The sequence below is a fragment of the Magnolia sinica genome, chromosome 13 (genome assembly GCF_029962835.1).
Source record: "Magnolia sinica isolate HGM2019 chromosome 13, MsV1, whole genome shotgun sequence".
NCBI classification, from domain to species: Eukaryota; Viridiplantae; Streptophyta; class Magnoliopsida; order Magnoliales; family Magnoliaceae; genus Magnolia; species Magnolia sinica.
In genome coordinates this window covers 7642834-7658901 of record NC_080585.1, presented here as the reverse complement: position 1 = coordinate 7658901, position 16068 = coordinate 7642834, and the positions used below count along the sequence as shown (strand labels likewise).

At 38.3% G+C, this 16068-nt stretch overlaps 1 protein-coding gene and 1 non-coding gene across 4 annotated transcripts; one reads left to right on the top strand and one right to left on the bottom strand.

Annotated features, from left to right (window-relative positions):
• Positions 1-268: 268 nt before the first annotated feature.
• On the bottom strand, positions 269-14224 carry LOC131222638 (uncharacterized). 3 transcript variants are annotated; one of them, XM_058217791.1, is made up of 11 exons: positions 13873-14202; positions 7855-7906; positions 7730-7743; positions 7569-7619; positions 6955-7024; positions 6519-6585; positions 6324-6391; positions 4982-5105; positions 3789-3828; positions 1952-2019; positions 269-716 (listed from the first exon to the last, which is right to left on the bottom strand). In XM_058217791.1, the coding sequence occupies exons 1-11, from the start codon at positions 14059-14061 to the stop codon at positions 704-706; spliced, it is 756 nt and encodes a 251-aa protein (XP_058073774.1). In that variant the 5' UTR covers positions 14062-14202; the 3' UTR covers positions 269-703. The 3 variants fall into 3 exon arrangements, with proteins under 3 accessions (XP_058073774.1, XP_058073772.1, XP_058073773.1); XM_058217789.1 differs by lacking the exon at positions 269-716 and adding an exon at positions 1536-1855 and having other exon boundaries at positions 13873-14224; XM_058217790.1 differs by lacking the exon at positions 269-716 and adding an exon at positions 1536-1855 and having other exon boundaries at positions 7855-7885; positions 13873-14197.
• Positions 14225-15584: 1360 nt separating this feature from the next.
• Positions 15585-15666, top strand: TRNAS-CGA (transfer RNA serine (anticodon CGA)). The gene has a single exon. It is a non-coding gene; the product is annotated as a tRNA-Ser (tRNA).
• The last annotated feature ends 402 nt before the right edge of the window (positions 15667-16068 follow it).

Sequence of the window (16068 nt, the reverse complement as noted above, 5' to 3'; positions counted from 1 at the left end):
TACAAGCAAAAAAAAAAAAAAGGAAAACAGAAAATCAAACCACAACAACATTGCTGTCATCATCTCAGGTCCTGTTTGGTAGACGCCTAAAAATGAGTTGAGATCTCTAATACATAATTACTGTGAGCTAAAATGAGATCTACTCATTTTTAGGTATCTACCAAACAAGGCCTTAGCCCATTCCCAGTAATTTGGGTTTGCTTTTAGAAGGTAGATTGGCAAAAGTTTTATGATTGGCCACCTAGAAAATGCCATCAAGAGCTAGTAATAACTGTAAGAATATCACAGCGAATTTTATCAACAGCTGACGCATTGTATGCTTAGTATACAGCAGCTCACCAAATCACATGATTGGATGTACCAAAACAGTGCTTATTAGTTACAACAGGAAGTTGGAAACTCATTGTCACCTTTAAAAACCCGTACACACTTTGAATCCTACCATACAAAAATGTTTCTTTCACTTATGGAATGTTTTACACTGAACTCAATGGTAAAGGCAGAATTTTGTGCGTGCTGTAAAAATAATGAATCGATACAACAAACCTCTCGGAGTTTGAATTTGAAACAATGATATAAGCCCATGAAGCTCTAATATCAGGCCACCAAATCCATGGAACCCATCTGGGAATTTCTTTATTGGAAGCACAACAGATATATGAGTTTGGATTCCTTGAATTTGCAGTGCAGCACCACACAAATACTACTCCTTAGCCCTAAACAGATGAAGGAGAAGAACCCCAAGTCATGAAATTTAACAGAAAAGGTGAGAGGCAACTAGCAGGTTATCAAAGATAATCCCAGAGTTCCAAGTATATCAGGTGCCAGGTAAAAATGCATGGACTGTTTGCATCTTCTTTAAAAAAGAGAGAAGTATACTCTTGCAGTGTCTAACGAGTGACAATCCATACAAATGCAGAGGCAGAGGGAAATAGGATCATAGCATCAGTTTCATATGTGGCAATCCCACCAAGATCTCTTTGTTAGTTGGGGGAAGAATTGGCACATGTACCTCAAATTAAACCATCCCAATCTTTGGCCCAGCTTTAGACAGGAACATTGCCCTGAAATCAGATCAATTGAATGCTCCTAACCTTTGATTGGCGGACATTTGTTAGTTGAATTTCGGCTTACTTCTCATTTTAACCATCTGTGTGATGCCCACTAATCGGATGGTCACAACCATGCCTCTCAGCATAAATTTTGAATTGTCCCTCCATGATAGGCCTCATTTGAAAAGTTTGGATTCAGGAACATGTATGCCACATGCACAATGGATATTTGCATTTGCATGGACAGTTGTACTCTGCCAGCATATTAGACAACTCCTCTCTTTATAAAGATGATATGTATGCCAGTGATGCCTTCCACCCTCCAAATTCAAATAGTATACCATGTATTGATTACATTCTTGCAAGCTTATTAGTTATGAGAATTTGCTATAAAGAAATTATAGTTTGGATTCAGGGACACATATATGTCACAGGCACAATGGATATTTGCATTTGCATGGACAGTCATACTCTGCCAGCATATCAAACAATTCCTCTCTTTATAAAGATGATTTTCATGCTAGTGATGCTTTCCACCCTCCAAATTCAAATACTACATGTATTGATTGCATTCTTGCAAGCTGATGAGTTAACAGCAATTTGCTAACCATCATTTCTTTATGAAAAATGTGTATGAAGCACGAAAAATCATATCAACTCTGATAGATGGCAAGCTTCAGCAAATTTGAAAGGGCTGAGGACTTGAGGTATGCTACTAGATGAATACTAATCTTCACTAAAATGGAGAAGACTCGCCTTTCCATGCGATGCTCAAACTTGTATCATTGTCCATAAGCAAGTTGCTGGCAGAGTAGTATTAATGAGGAAAATGCAGAGTCTACACGGTGCAACATTAGAAATACTTGAATTATAAATTCAGAGAAGCAATGGGAATTCACCTGGTGATATATGAATCATCAGTAGTATTGATGACTATCATATCGCCGGTTTTGATAAATGAAGGTGCCTGGCAATTTCACTGAATAAATAAGACAACTGAGGCAACATTTCTGTTGTAGATGAATGATCAAAGGATACTTCTAAGGAATAAGTATATGATATGGAACACAGTGAACTAATAACCTGAAGAATCGAGAAGCCATGCCCTAGGGTGTAAAGAATTGGAATTGCTAACATTAGAAATATGCATTTATAAACACGTCAAAATAGGTGTTTTAGAGAAATGAAATGGTGCTAGGGGGGGGGGGTGGCTGCGGGCAGGAAACAAAAAAATGAACCTATAAAAGATACCATACATGTTATCATTCAGGCCAGGATCAGAAAACAAATGTGTACATTTTGAACTTCTAAATGCGATCCAATGACATATCAGTTTCAACCAAATGCAAATGCAAGCCTGAGAGGACAAAGTAAAAGATGGGAACAAATCTTCTGCTCTTGCAGAACAACGTTTAATTACATTTTGTCAACCACATGTTATCTCTTAGTGGCTGAAGAACACCGTCATCTATGGAAGAAATGGTTCATGAGATAATGGCATGCATATGGGGAAACCACTACTGAAGCATAGAAAGGGCCATGAGCAGGAAACAGCCAGTCCTTTCCAGTTGTACCAGTCAAGACCATTCACTGTGACATGGAAAATTTGAATGGTATCTTGCCTCATTCTCTATCCATCCATCCATCCATCTGATTATCAATATACAAAAAGGTACATGCATGCATCAGTGCCATTTCCCAAATACGTGATTCTTCTGTTGCAAAAACATAGTAATAGGAGTTGAATTGATTTACAGGCAGCATAAGACCTGGTTTGCATGCAGGTTGTTAGAAATGCATAATCTTCCATGTAGGGGAGGCCCATGACGCAGATCTCATTATTCAACTTCATTACCAAGTGCCACCTTTGCAAGTCTCAATGGAAAGGTTTTCGTATCCCCCCCTTTTTTTTTTCAGCCAACATGAAGCTTTGGTAGAAAATATGGTGGACTTGATCACTGTTGCAACAGTTGGGATATCTGATCATCAATGCTAACAACCAATGCATTGTAATAATAGCTAGGACAAAGACCATCACTTTACAATGCTTTTGTAAATAAGGAAAAAAATACAATTACTTGTAGGATCAGGGGATTGTGCTTTAACTATAGGGCTGTAACTACGCAATCAACTGGTCTCAAGGAATGGGAAAGAACACAGTTGCTTCAGGTGACTAGATCTCTCCTCCAACCAATACAAGAAAGATTTTAAAAAGGAAAGGGAAAACAAGCAAATATTTCACAGCAATGGAGGCACCCAAAATTCCACAGGCATGGAGTTGTTTTAATACATTATGAAGATAGTATCTGGACGTGCTGAAAAGCAGTTGACAGAACATGAGTTCAAGTCAACAAGGTGCTGCCTTTGTGGCAGCATGGGAATAGAACCCGCATGAACTGGACTTAAATTTGCCACCTATTCAGCCCCAAATGACAAGTGACATATGCACCAGAAGGTCCTGAACACATCACTTGCACTTTGGTGTTAGTGACTCGTGTTGACCTTGGGAAATGGGAACTCCAACCATACCATAAATGGTTGCCTACTCTCATTCTCAAAAAGATAGTTCATTTAAATAGTAGGTAACCTCTGTATGCAGCAATGGAAATAGTTCTACAATAATACAAACTTTAGTATCAATAAATCAGCAGAAGCATGCGAGTAGCTAAACTTCTGATGAGACTGCTGCAATTAGAATGCAATTAACTCATTTGATAGGTTATAGTTCGAACATACTAGCACAGTGAGCCCGTTGTCCAGTAACACTCTTTTATACCTGTATTTTACACAAGGAACATCAAAGAACTTTGTTAAGTTACAATCACAATTGGAAGAGCAACTAATGGTCACACTCATCATCTAGATGTAAAATCAAAGTTTGAACATGACAAACTTTCTTTTTTCTTCTTCTTCTTTTGATCGGTAATCAGTGATTTTATTAAAAAGGGGAAGAAAAAAGGATATTACAAGGCAAAAGGCCAAAAGTTTGAACCTAATAACACCTCCAAGTTTATGAAAAATAACAAAGTCCTAATAATACCACATTTAAACAATCACCATCACCATCATCGAAGCCTTATCCTAAATAATTGGGTTCACCACATTTAAACAATAACATTAAAAGATGTTCCAAAGGTATCTTCTAACTTCAACAATTACACAGAATATCACAATTGTGCAATTCATCAGACCGAAAACACATACCATGTACAACAATTTGAGCTTCAGATATGAAATCAAATTAAACCCTATAATAAAGATAGGATACAATTAAAAGTCACTTTAAATGATTAAAAAGAGGCAAAACTACCCCAAACCAACAAACTGATATCTCAACATTATTTTCATCCCCTCCACCCCCGGGCCCCCCCCCCCCCCCGGGTAAATTGGTACCAACATACTTCATGGTGGTACCAACATCTCATCAAAAGGCCAATCGGATGATTGGCATACTTGCAACGCCACCAGACATCACTACTTCAGGATACCATGAGTCAATCTTGTAATTATGTATTAGCCCCTTGATGATCACAAGAGGAAAACTAAAAATCAACATGCATTACAAACCAAGAAGACATGAACACAAGCAGATCGTGGAGACATCACAGGCATACAACTCCATTGTGAATTGGTGAAGCGTGCATACTTAGATCATAATAATGAAATCGGAAGAAGCCAAAGAAATGGGACATATCTGGATTAGGTTTCCTGCATTCTTGTGGGCTGATGCTCAAATTGACACAAATTGAATAGATTGATTAATGATGTAATCTTATTCAGGTTCAAGTTCAAGAAATAAGTAAAAATAAAAGAATTGCACAAAAGATAACTCAAATTAGACATGATGATCTTTCGATAAGTATATCATTGACAAACAAAACCTAATGTCGGTGAATGAGGAGGCAGAAAAAAAAAATGATGAAACATACTGTGGAGTGGCAGTTAGACCCTTCGAAGTAGTCTGTGCTTCAGCAACAGTACATGTCACGCGCTGCGGAACAGATGCTGACATTGGTTTTCCATCATAGGTTTGAAGGGTAACTTTCATGTTATCTGTTCACCATGAGAGATCAGAATTTAATACTTCACAAAACACAGGCAAATGGTCGCAGGAAACGTGTGCATGAGTGCACATGTGCATCCTTTCACATTAGTTGAATTGCTATTCAGAATGACTTAATTTGCATTATGAGCAAACACAGGAGAGCTACAGCAGTAAATACAATTCACCAAATAAGATTTTCACGGACCACGAATGCTATATCAAGGAAGACAGGGAAGCTGCAAAACTTAGTAGTGGCTGTCACAAGGGAAACAGATTTAAGTGCCAGCTCCATAAAAGTTGCGAGTTTGCCAATCACATAAATGTGGATAGTTTCAGTGATAAAACCAGCATTATGGGAGTAATAGTAAGATCTATAGCACTTCAAAGGCAATCCTGAATGATGAAAATCACAAGCCCAAGATATGTAACCAGATTTAGTGATCACTAAGGATGCATTTGGATAAACTGTTAAATTCAATTGCAATTGTTAGTCAAAAAAATAAATAAATTATCTCCTTCCTTAATATCCATATTGAGGTATGGGCTCCAATTTTCATGACCATGAATGCTATACCAAGAAAGACAGGGAAGCTGCAAAAATTAGTAGTGGCTGTCACAAGGGAAACAGATTTAAGTGCTATCTCCATAAAAATTGTGAGTTTGCCAATCACATAGATGTGGATAGTTTCAGTGATGCAACCAGCATTATGGGAGGAATAGTAAGATCGGCAGCACTACATGGCAATCCTAAATGATGCAAATCAGAAGCCCACGAGATGTAACCAGATTTAGTGATCACTAAGGGATGCATTTGGATAAACTGTTAAATTCGATTGCAATTGTTAGTCAATAAAATTTTTTTAGTCTCCTTCTTTAATATCCATATTGAGGTCTGGGCTCCAAATTGCAACTATATTGCTTTTAAGCTGTATTTGAAAGAAAAGTAAACATAATCGTGGGCTATTGCAAGTAGTAAGTACAAGGAAACACCATAAACTTTTCTTGAAATTGAACTGAACTTTGCAACTCAATTCACTCACGCACCCAAGCTTAACCTAAATGAATTGGTATAAAGATGCAAGACATTGCAACACGGGGTGTTATTGCCGAGTGAAATCTTGAATTGCAAATGCATACTTGACCTATAGAGGAATCATACTACAATTGCAGTCCTGCCAAAGAGAACAATGATGCTAGCAAACTGCCTAATCTAGTATTAGATGTACCTTTCAGGTAGGCCACAGCCTTGCCAAATAAGTCTTTGCGTACTTCCATTTGCTCAAAGGTATCAGGCCTGGTTGCAAATTACAAAAAACAAGAAATTTTGGCATATTTGATCAGAACAAGCATTTTTTTGTAAAATGAGCACAGAATTCACAAAATAACAAGGAGCATAAAGCAATGCAGCCAATAGAACTCACTCCATTATCACTATAGAGTCACCTTCTGTATACAAATATGTGAAAGACTTGTCTTCAACAAAAACCCCTGCAAGACAAATAGCAAACAGCATCTGTCCTCAGCCGGAAGCAACTGAGAACCATGACCAGCATCTGTCCTTTCCTTTATCAGATAATCCAAATTTGCCAGAATAAAAGGATTTTTTTAAAAATAAATAATAAAATCTGTCTAATTAGATCTAAAACAACTACATAGATATTATTATTGGTATTCTAGAAAGCCAAATGAGGCACAGTAGAGAATTTCCTAGAATTATGCAACAACAGTAAATTACAATGTAATTGAGATTTTGAATCGATCTTAAATTAGAGAAACTCATAGAACAAAAATAATGGGTATCCTATTCAATAGCTATTGTCGATTACTCAATTCAATCCCAGTGCTCAAGATGCATACTCTCAATAGCCTCATCAGTGCGAAATCTTTCAGCTATTTTGTTTCCGCTGTCAACATCCCGCAGCTCCACCTATTAAGCCAAAAAGGGTAACAACCTCAGCCAGCCAAAACTTAAAACATATAAATTTCCGAAGCTAAGGTGAACAATGGAACCAGAGAATGACATACTGAACGAGGTTTTTTTTTTTTTTTTTTTTTTTTTTTTTTAAATGCTTAAAAAATCAAGGTTAGCGTGAGAATGTAAAGGTGCTTTTGGATGCAATATGGAATTGAATTGCTACATTAGTCTAACAACGGGGACATTACCAAATATTGGTTTTCCTCCTTAGCATTCATGTTGAGAGCATGGTCTACAAATTGCAGTTAAGTCACTTTCAAGTTAGACCTGAAAGAAACATAAGTGCAGTTGGAGGGATATGTCCTCATATGAATTCTAGGAAATGTCACTTTCTTTTTTGTCATTTCCTCTTGATGGAACAGAATATTTACAATCTCATTCAGTTCTACATCCAAACACGGCCTAGGTCAAGCACGCATGAGTTACACAACCGTTGTATCAGTTGATTCAAAATATAGCAATTAATGAATGTTGCCAGACGAGGAAGATGATTAACCTGAATTGTTGCACCACCTCTTCCATGTTGTGTGTGTTGTGCTTTTAGAACCTATATGATGGATTTTGTATCCAAAAACAAAGTCAGGCACTATAATCCCATCTGTAAACAAATAAAAACGCAATCTGTCATTTCAATTATCACAAACAAATCATCATTACCTGATAAATACGGCCTGAAGAAGATGAAGTCCACCCAAATCATTGAGAAAGATAAATTTATTAGAAAATATATCGGATTACAGAGAATTTGAACTAAATTTGAGAGCTTGGATAGGAATGAAGACCTTTCCTCTGGATTATGTTCCCAAGTCTGACCTGCATCAAGCCAACTTGAAGCTATGAACTTACGTATCTTAGTCAAATGAAAAATATAATTAACAAAGTAGTGTATGATAGAATGCGAGCAATGGAAGTCCATACATTAAAATTTCAAAATAAATTAAAGAAATCCATGAATGAACTAATCGAGGAGAATGGTCGTCACCAACAAGAGTGAGACGCTGTAGCACTTGTAAATGCTAATAAAGATCATAACTGAGTGTCAAGCAGTGTTGTATGCGATCGCATAAGAACTTATTTGATCGCATATGTTGTATGCCCTATAAAGCTAATGAGTTAATATTAACCGTCAATGTGTTGATCTTGACCATAGATCAGACCATAGCTCCCATATGGACATGTCACCAACGCCATAATCAGAATGTGGTATATCTTAAACCTTACATATATATGGGTTAAAGGAGATTCCTCTGGTTGTCCTTTAGAACTAGAGTTTGGACACAATGACCACTTGTCAAGGAAGACTTGAGCCCTATGGATCTCAGTACCCTATTGTCCTATGACCATCTGGTAGGATGTATGCCAAACCCGTGGTTGCTGCCATTCTTATATGGTCATCTTGTGTGAGGGCCAATGATGAATCAAGATGGAAGGTCTCCACCATCAGGTTCGACATGAGCTAATGTGTTTGTCCCCTATCCTATGTAAGAGTGTAAGTGTGCTATGGGAATGACTCATGGTATAATACATGTTGACACTTGCATTGGATGATCAATTCAAGTCTCTAGACCAAGAGACTCATTATGCATGGACTATGATCCGCTTGTGTATGTATTAGATTTAACTAATCCTTATATCTGAGGACATTATGGGCCAATGGCTCATATGCAGGCATTGTTAGGTTCATGCATTAAGATACAATTGAGGCCCACATGATCCAATAAGGTATCCATTGGTCTGCTAGGGACACACTTATAGCTAAGATCGAGTAAATTAGACCACTCATCAAGTGATTTTTCACTGGTCAAGTACCCCAAAAGTTTCAAATGGTTTTACAAATATTTTCAACCATTGATCTTTTGTTTTGACTGTCAAAAAATTTTCATTGCACTAGATGGTAATTCTGATAGTTGAGATCTTGAGGTCCATCACTTAATTTGCATTGGAATTGGATTAAGGATGGATGGCCATGTTCGGTGAAGAGATGGAGTCAACTTGAGATATATAGTTAGGTAAGATTCACAGACTTTAAATGTAATGGGGCATTACCAAAGTTTGTAAGGTGGTGAAGTAGCATATTGATATCGATCCCTAAAACCCCGACTCTTTATAAATAAGATCTTATCCCTATGAAAGAATTCACACAAGAGAGCCTTGGACGCCCAAGCCCCCCCTAGGGCGTCACCACTTAAAGAGATAGAGAGAGGAAAGTGAGAAGAGAAAAAGAGAATCCTCTCTCATCCCTTCCTTGCACCCACACATCCACACGTGTACAACCCACTGTGCATGTCTCTCTGTGCAAGGCCCTAGCCCTACTCTAGGGTTTTTGTGTGTAGGCTTTCCTCCTCTCCTCATCTGAGAGAGAACATTTTACTTTGAAAATATATCATTGATGATTAAACCATATTTGATAGTAGCAATCAAAAGGTGTGTTTAGGTCTAAAATCCCTTATTCGACTCAATGCATAAACTTGATAATATCTAAGCAGTGACCCATAAGGCTTAATCAATTAATCTGAACCTTTTAGAAAATATATATATATATATATATATATATATGTATATATTTTTTCCATTATGTTTCCAAAACTCTAACAATCATCATCATCATCATCTAAGCCTTATCCCAACTAATTAGGGTTAGCTACATGAATCTTTTTTCCTCCATTCCACTCTATCTAATTGCAATATTGTAGAGCCAAAAATATGCATAGTAAACTCAGGTTTTCAGTTACTATGAGAGGGACCCATGTCTTAGTGATTCAAACATTTATATGTTTGGATCCACCAATTTACGGTTGCTATCAAGTTGAATGTGGACATTTGTCGTATTTCTGTTTTTAAGCAACAGTAGCATTACTTATGCTCTGACTGGTTTCAAGAAAACAGGAATAGTATGATATGTTGCTTGTGTCTTTGCATAGTATACGCACGCGAGTTCTAAATTATGACAGTTGGGGCCCATAGTTCATCAACCTAAACCACCGTCTGTTGCGCCCCACTATGGATGGACGCTGCCCTGAATATCTCCTCAATGGGCCACAATAACCTTTCAATTCATGGCCCAAAAGTAAATGGTTTAGACAATGGTGCATGTGCAACTGAAAAAAAAAAGAAGAAAAAAAAAGGATTGATGGCTAGGATCTTCCAATTTGGTGGGCAACACAACCATAGCTAGAAGCAACCAATCAATGTCTAACAAACCGAACCATGCCTGCCACTTCCCATAATTGAAACCTACCTATACTGTGCAAAGATGCAATTGCACATATCGGACTGATAAAAATAATTATTTCTATTATTTTTAGGGAGTTATATGATATTCCAGTAGAGTGTGATTGTTGATAATTCAAGCACTCACAATTGTACATGTGGCATATATAACTCAAATTAAACCGTTCAAAATGCAACTCTCTATAGATGGCTCATCATCTGAAAGTAAGGCTGATTCAAGAATCCCAACCTCTAATTAATGGCCATTTTCTTATTGAATCACAACCATTGACTATTTTAAGCTTTGACTGTCCAGTAAATGTCCACCAATAGAGTTGTACACGAGTCGAACCGAGTTGAGCTTGGCACACCTCGGCTCGGCTCGGCCCGGCCAATAGCTAACTCCAGCTTGAACTCTACTCGGCTCGGTCCTCGAGCCTGACTGACCAGGTCGTGATGTAGAGCGGGTCGCAAACACTTCAATGTCCAAGATGGATCGAAGAAGGCCCAATCGGAGGCAGAAGTCATCAAGATCGTTAGAACCTTAAAACAGGCATATCTCGCAAACCGGAATGAGTTACTTGACGTACCATATATGATTTTGGGGTAGGATGAGCTACTTTAGCCAACAACCCGGCATAACCAGGTTGCCCATGCCGAATTTGCGAGATTCCATCAGATCGACGGTCGAATTCCATGTTTATTTTTGTTTTACTATTTTTAATAAGTTTTGGTTTGATTGTAACTCATCATCCGTTGGGCTTTAGAAGTTGTGTCCATCATGAAAAGTGTTTAGAAAATTTAGGAGAATAACGTGGTTAAGCCACATAGGACACTTACTATAAATAGTAAATGTACTATTTATAGTAAGTTATGAATGTTAGGGAGTTTTAGTTATAGTTTAATTCATAAACTTCTTCCAAGTCTTGGTATCCCTATTTAAAGGGTTGTAGATTCATTTATCAATCATCAACAAATTTATTTCAAATATTTTAGAATTATTTCTATTTCTTTTCCTCGTGGATTCGAGAAGTCTCTGTGAGGAGTCCAAAGAAACTCCGTGGATTCAGAGTAGTTATCCTTGAGGAAGACGGTGATCAACCTCATCACGTTCATCCCTGTGTCAGGTCGGCTCGATTCGGTTAGCAGCTTGGGCCAATTCGAGCTAAGTTCGAGCATGTGCAACATTTTCTCAAACACATAGAATGCATCTTCAATTTCTCACAAAAATGCAAAACAGTAACAACACTTTACAGGTATTTTATCAAACGCTCAGCGAGCAACATCAAAATCAAGATATGAGGGCAATCTTATAATGTATTTTTTTTTTGTTGTAGTGATTTTTTTCATATACATTCCTTCCTCACCACCAGCCGATCCCGTGGAGAATGTATGCACCCGAAACAACATGTCGTTGAGTCATTTCATCAAACACTCGGTTAACAAGATCAATATCAAAATAACTGAGTCACTGAACCAATTCGAGTTGAGGTTCGATCCGAGTCGAGTCGAGCTCGGGCAAGCGTGAACTTGGCTCGAAATTTTTTCGAGCTCCAAAAACCAGCTCGACTCGGTCCGAATCCAATTTTGAGCCGAGGCGAGTCAAGCTTTTCTTAGTCGAGTCAAGCGAACTGACCGAGCTAGCTCGACTCGTGTACAACTCTATCCACCAATCAGACATTATGAAATCAAATTAGCGTTCTTTTCGGTTTAAGATCCATCACCTACAATTTGGATGGTTTAGCTTAAGTTATCTATATGACACAATTTACCACTTCTTCTTCCAAGCACAAGATAGCCCCAAGGGATTGTGAGTTTTTCCCACCAAGAGGACCCTCCCTTCTCCATCCCATGCAGATGTTCCTAAGGTTCATATCTACTACTATTAACTACAAGACACTTACCTGGCCAACACTTATATCCGGCTCTACCCAAACTCTTCTGGTTCACTCAACATCAACCACTTGTTCGACTACTACTAAGTAGTTTTTGGATATTAAACTAGCCTCCCCATATGGTAATCTTAATATGTCTGATTTACCGGCTTTTGCAATCAATTTCACTTCAACACCTACTCCTATAGCCAATTGTTCACCCTTTCCATGTGTAATTTCTATGTTATGTATGGTTCGGCCTAAAGGCACATCGGTTGAAGTAGATTACCCCTTCCCAAACTGTACAAGCCCTTTTCCGAAAGTATACAACTTTCTGGATGTATATGATGATATCTAGACAAATGGACATTATATGAATTGTATTTTGAAGTACCACATGAGTGGATGTATTGTTGTTTTTTATAAGAAAAAAAAATAATTAAATATTTATTTTTAGAAAGTAGATAAATATATTCTATATGGAAACAGTCTTAAAAATTCTCATTGGATTAGTGGTAAATTTTGCTCTTTATTAGACGCACTTTGCACTTCGCATGAACGCATCATTGCAAAGAGCCTAAAGAGCTTTTTTTTTTGACACGTGTCTAAGGTTCTAGCCATAGTGTTGGTTGATTGTCCTTGACACATGGCTATACATGTGGTATCAGTGCCACATGTTGTAATGTGGCGCAAGTTGAGCTAACCAGGACTGTGTGGTAGTTACATGTGTTGCCATGTAGCAACAGTTGTTTGCAGTGAATGGGTGTGTGTGTTTGTTCTAAAGAGGCACAAGAGTGTCTCTCCAAGAAGGAATCCATGTCCTTTCAAATTCTATAGATCCTGGACATTATAGTCCAGAGAACACAAAAAATTTCCTAGATCAAGCAATCTAAAGCCTTGTGAACTCATCTCTACCTTCTTACAACTATCCTTTTGAGATCTTTTTGTAAAAGCATATTAGTGTCTACACTTGGAGATCTGTTAGCACTTAAGAGTTACAAATCTTCGTGTTGAATTTCGAATTTGTGAGTTCATTGTATCCTAAAGACAATTCACCATCTCCCTTCTTTTGCACTTGCTGGAATATCTTTATATATATAAAAAAAGGATCACCAAATCTATCTTGAGACTTTGACTATTCAAGTCAAGACTTGAATCCACAAATCTGATTTTCATTTTAAATTTCTTCATTTCTTCCGTTATGTACTATATCCCAAGACCGTACACGTATAGGAATCCATATCAGTTTGAATCACGCATGTTATGATCTTATACATCCTAGGTTTCCCTGTTCTGCCATTTGGCTTATGTTCTTCATGTAGCATACAGACCGGATGACTGTATGAAATTACGTTGATACTTCTGCACTGGTAACATACGAGACATCTCTAATTTACTACTGCTTAGCTTTCAATTCGCATCCGACCATCGGATGAAATGTGAATAACCCATGCTCCTTGCTATTGCAATTTCTTAGTGCCTGACCATCAACCATCACGCTCTACCAGAGTATGAAAGTTTTTTTTTTTCTCTATTTTTACCAGTTCAACAAACTGTGCGATCGTGGAGCAAGAGCAAGATTCAGATAAAGAAAGGAATTGATAGATTAGCCCATGCTTTTCTACTTTTTTTTAATAAAAATGGTACAGCTTTGTACTATATAGTGCATGGAATCAAGAATGAAGATGAGAATGGGGGATCGAGCTGAGAACGTACATCGGAACCCAGTACTTTGGCTCCTCGGTGCTGGACGGCCGACCAGAGGGCAGAGAGCGTGCCACGTGGCAGAGTGGTATGGGGCGATTCTGTAAACGGGTTTGCTGATTTGAGGGTGAGGAGTCTTGTAGACGAGGAAGCTGCTGAGAACAGAGTGTGAGGCAGGCGTCTTCTTACAATAGCTTGCATCTCTCCTTCCCTCTCTCCCTCCCTCCCTCGTATTTTATGTTGGGAAATGCAGAGGCCGCTGTCGAGTCGAAGGAGGTCTCGAATGGAGCCTTTTTTAATACTCTGGCGGTGTGTAATTGACCATAAACATGCCCATAAGAAACTCAAATCTAGACCGTCCAAATCGTGGGCGCAACAGCAAGGAGGTCATATCACCCAAAGCAAATTGGATTGAACGGTTTTAATCAACGACAAGTAGATTTTTGCCCGACTATTTTTCATTTTAACCATTTATTCAGTGTCTACCAATGTGGCATTTATGATACATTTGCAGCATTTGAAGATTGGCGGTAGCACTTGCCACACATTATCGTATGTACCATCGTTGTGTATACGGCACCACTATTGAATAGTCTAAAAACGAATTGCAAGACAGGATAGTCGAGCACCAAGAAAACTCCTCTGTTTGATCTTGGGCTGAGGATTGGACGGTTAAAATTGTATAAACATGTATCTTGGCCAGTGGCCCCGATGAAAGGACCAACGTTCTCAAACACGGCACACGTAGCTGGTGGAAATCGGATTGCCTGCTGAGTTACTTAATATGCTCTCATCATCGTGTATAAACTCGATTGGGCCACTATGAATGTATGTGGTTTATCCACACCGTCCATCTTTTTTTTCAGCTCATTTAAAGGGTTAAGCCCAAAACTGAAGCATATCCAAAGCTCAAGTAGATCATACCACGTGAAACAGTATGAATAATGATTTCCACCATTGAAGTCTTTCTATGCTACACAGTGATGTATATTTGTCATCTGATATGTTCATAAAACTGTGCAGACATGGATGAAGGGAAAAAATAAACATAAGCTTGATCCAAAACTTCCGTAACCCCTAAAATATTTTCAACGATGGAAGTTCAATTAATACTGTTTCATGTGGTAGGGTCCACTTAAGCTTTCCATAAGCTTCAATATTTAACATATGCCTTAAAATGATTTGGTAAAATGAATGGATGGAGTGGATCAAATACATGAATTATGATGAACCTTGTAAAGTTTACTCACCACACAAGGGCCTGCTTGGCCGGACCGATCCCACAGTTTTAAGAGAGATGGGATCGCGATATCCGAGGATATGCATGACGAGCCAAACAGACGTGGTGAACTTGTCCTGGTATATAAGCAATCCCATGGATCTTAAAACAATCCACTAACATCATCATCATTACTTTAAAATTGATCCCATCCCTTGGATTGATTGGAACGGTAAAATCCCGGGATATGCCGGGCATGCCAAACAGACCCAGTGAATTTGTCCCAAGATATAGTAATCCCATGGATCTTAAACCAATCTACTGACACCACCATCATTACCTTAAAATCCATCCCATCCCTCCTAATTTTATGGGATTCGCCTTGCCAAACGCGCCCTAGGTGTACTACTACGCTATTACTTCTCAGCCGGTGAAGGTGGAGGGAAGTATTCGTTTATAAAAAATTTAGCCTTGTATTATAAAAACTTTATGAGTCATCCATCTCGTCGATATGTCCGAGTGGTTAAGGAGACAGACTCGAAATCTGTTGGGCTTTGCCTGCGCAGGTTCGAATCCTGCTGTCGACGGTTTTCTTTTTTTTCGTTCTTTATCCTTTTTCTATTGTTTCACACGCGGTCGAGATCAGGACCGTTCAACGGGGGATTCTTTCTTTTTCACCCACGTGATGCCACATGCATGTCGAAGATAGACCGTCCACTGTCATTCCCTAAATTTTGATAAACGTATGATTACCTTGGTTACTGTTTTCTTTCTTGCCTGCTCATGCCCGTTCTCAATCATCCGATGAGTCTACTCATATGGGGACACCAAGAAAAAAAAATTAAATAAATTCAAAATAATCAACTCATCCGATACGTTACGCGCTTATACGTGGATGTTGAACATGCCTGTTCGACATCTGGTGACACACATGTGGCTTAGCTGATAATTGGACGGCTTATTTTGGTCGAAGGCATTACCACTGGATT

Bases quoted from the DNA above. Each gene is read 5' to 3' on its own strand.
- LOC131222638 (XM_058217789.1), bottom strand. From the start codon at position 14,061: ATGCAAGCTATTGTAAGAAGACGCCTGCCTCACACTCTGTTCTCAGCA. The intron at 7,907-13,872 runs GTACGTTCTCAG...GTAAGTTCATAG, and splicing joins CCAAAGTACTGGGTTCCGAT to CTTCAAGTTGGCTTGATGCA. The intron at 1,856-1,951 runs GTGAATTCCCAT...CTACTCTGCCAG, and splicing joins GATGATTCATATATCACCAG to CAACTTGCTTATGGACAATG.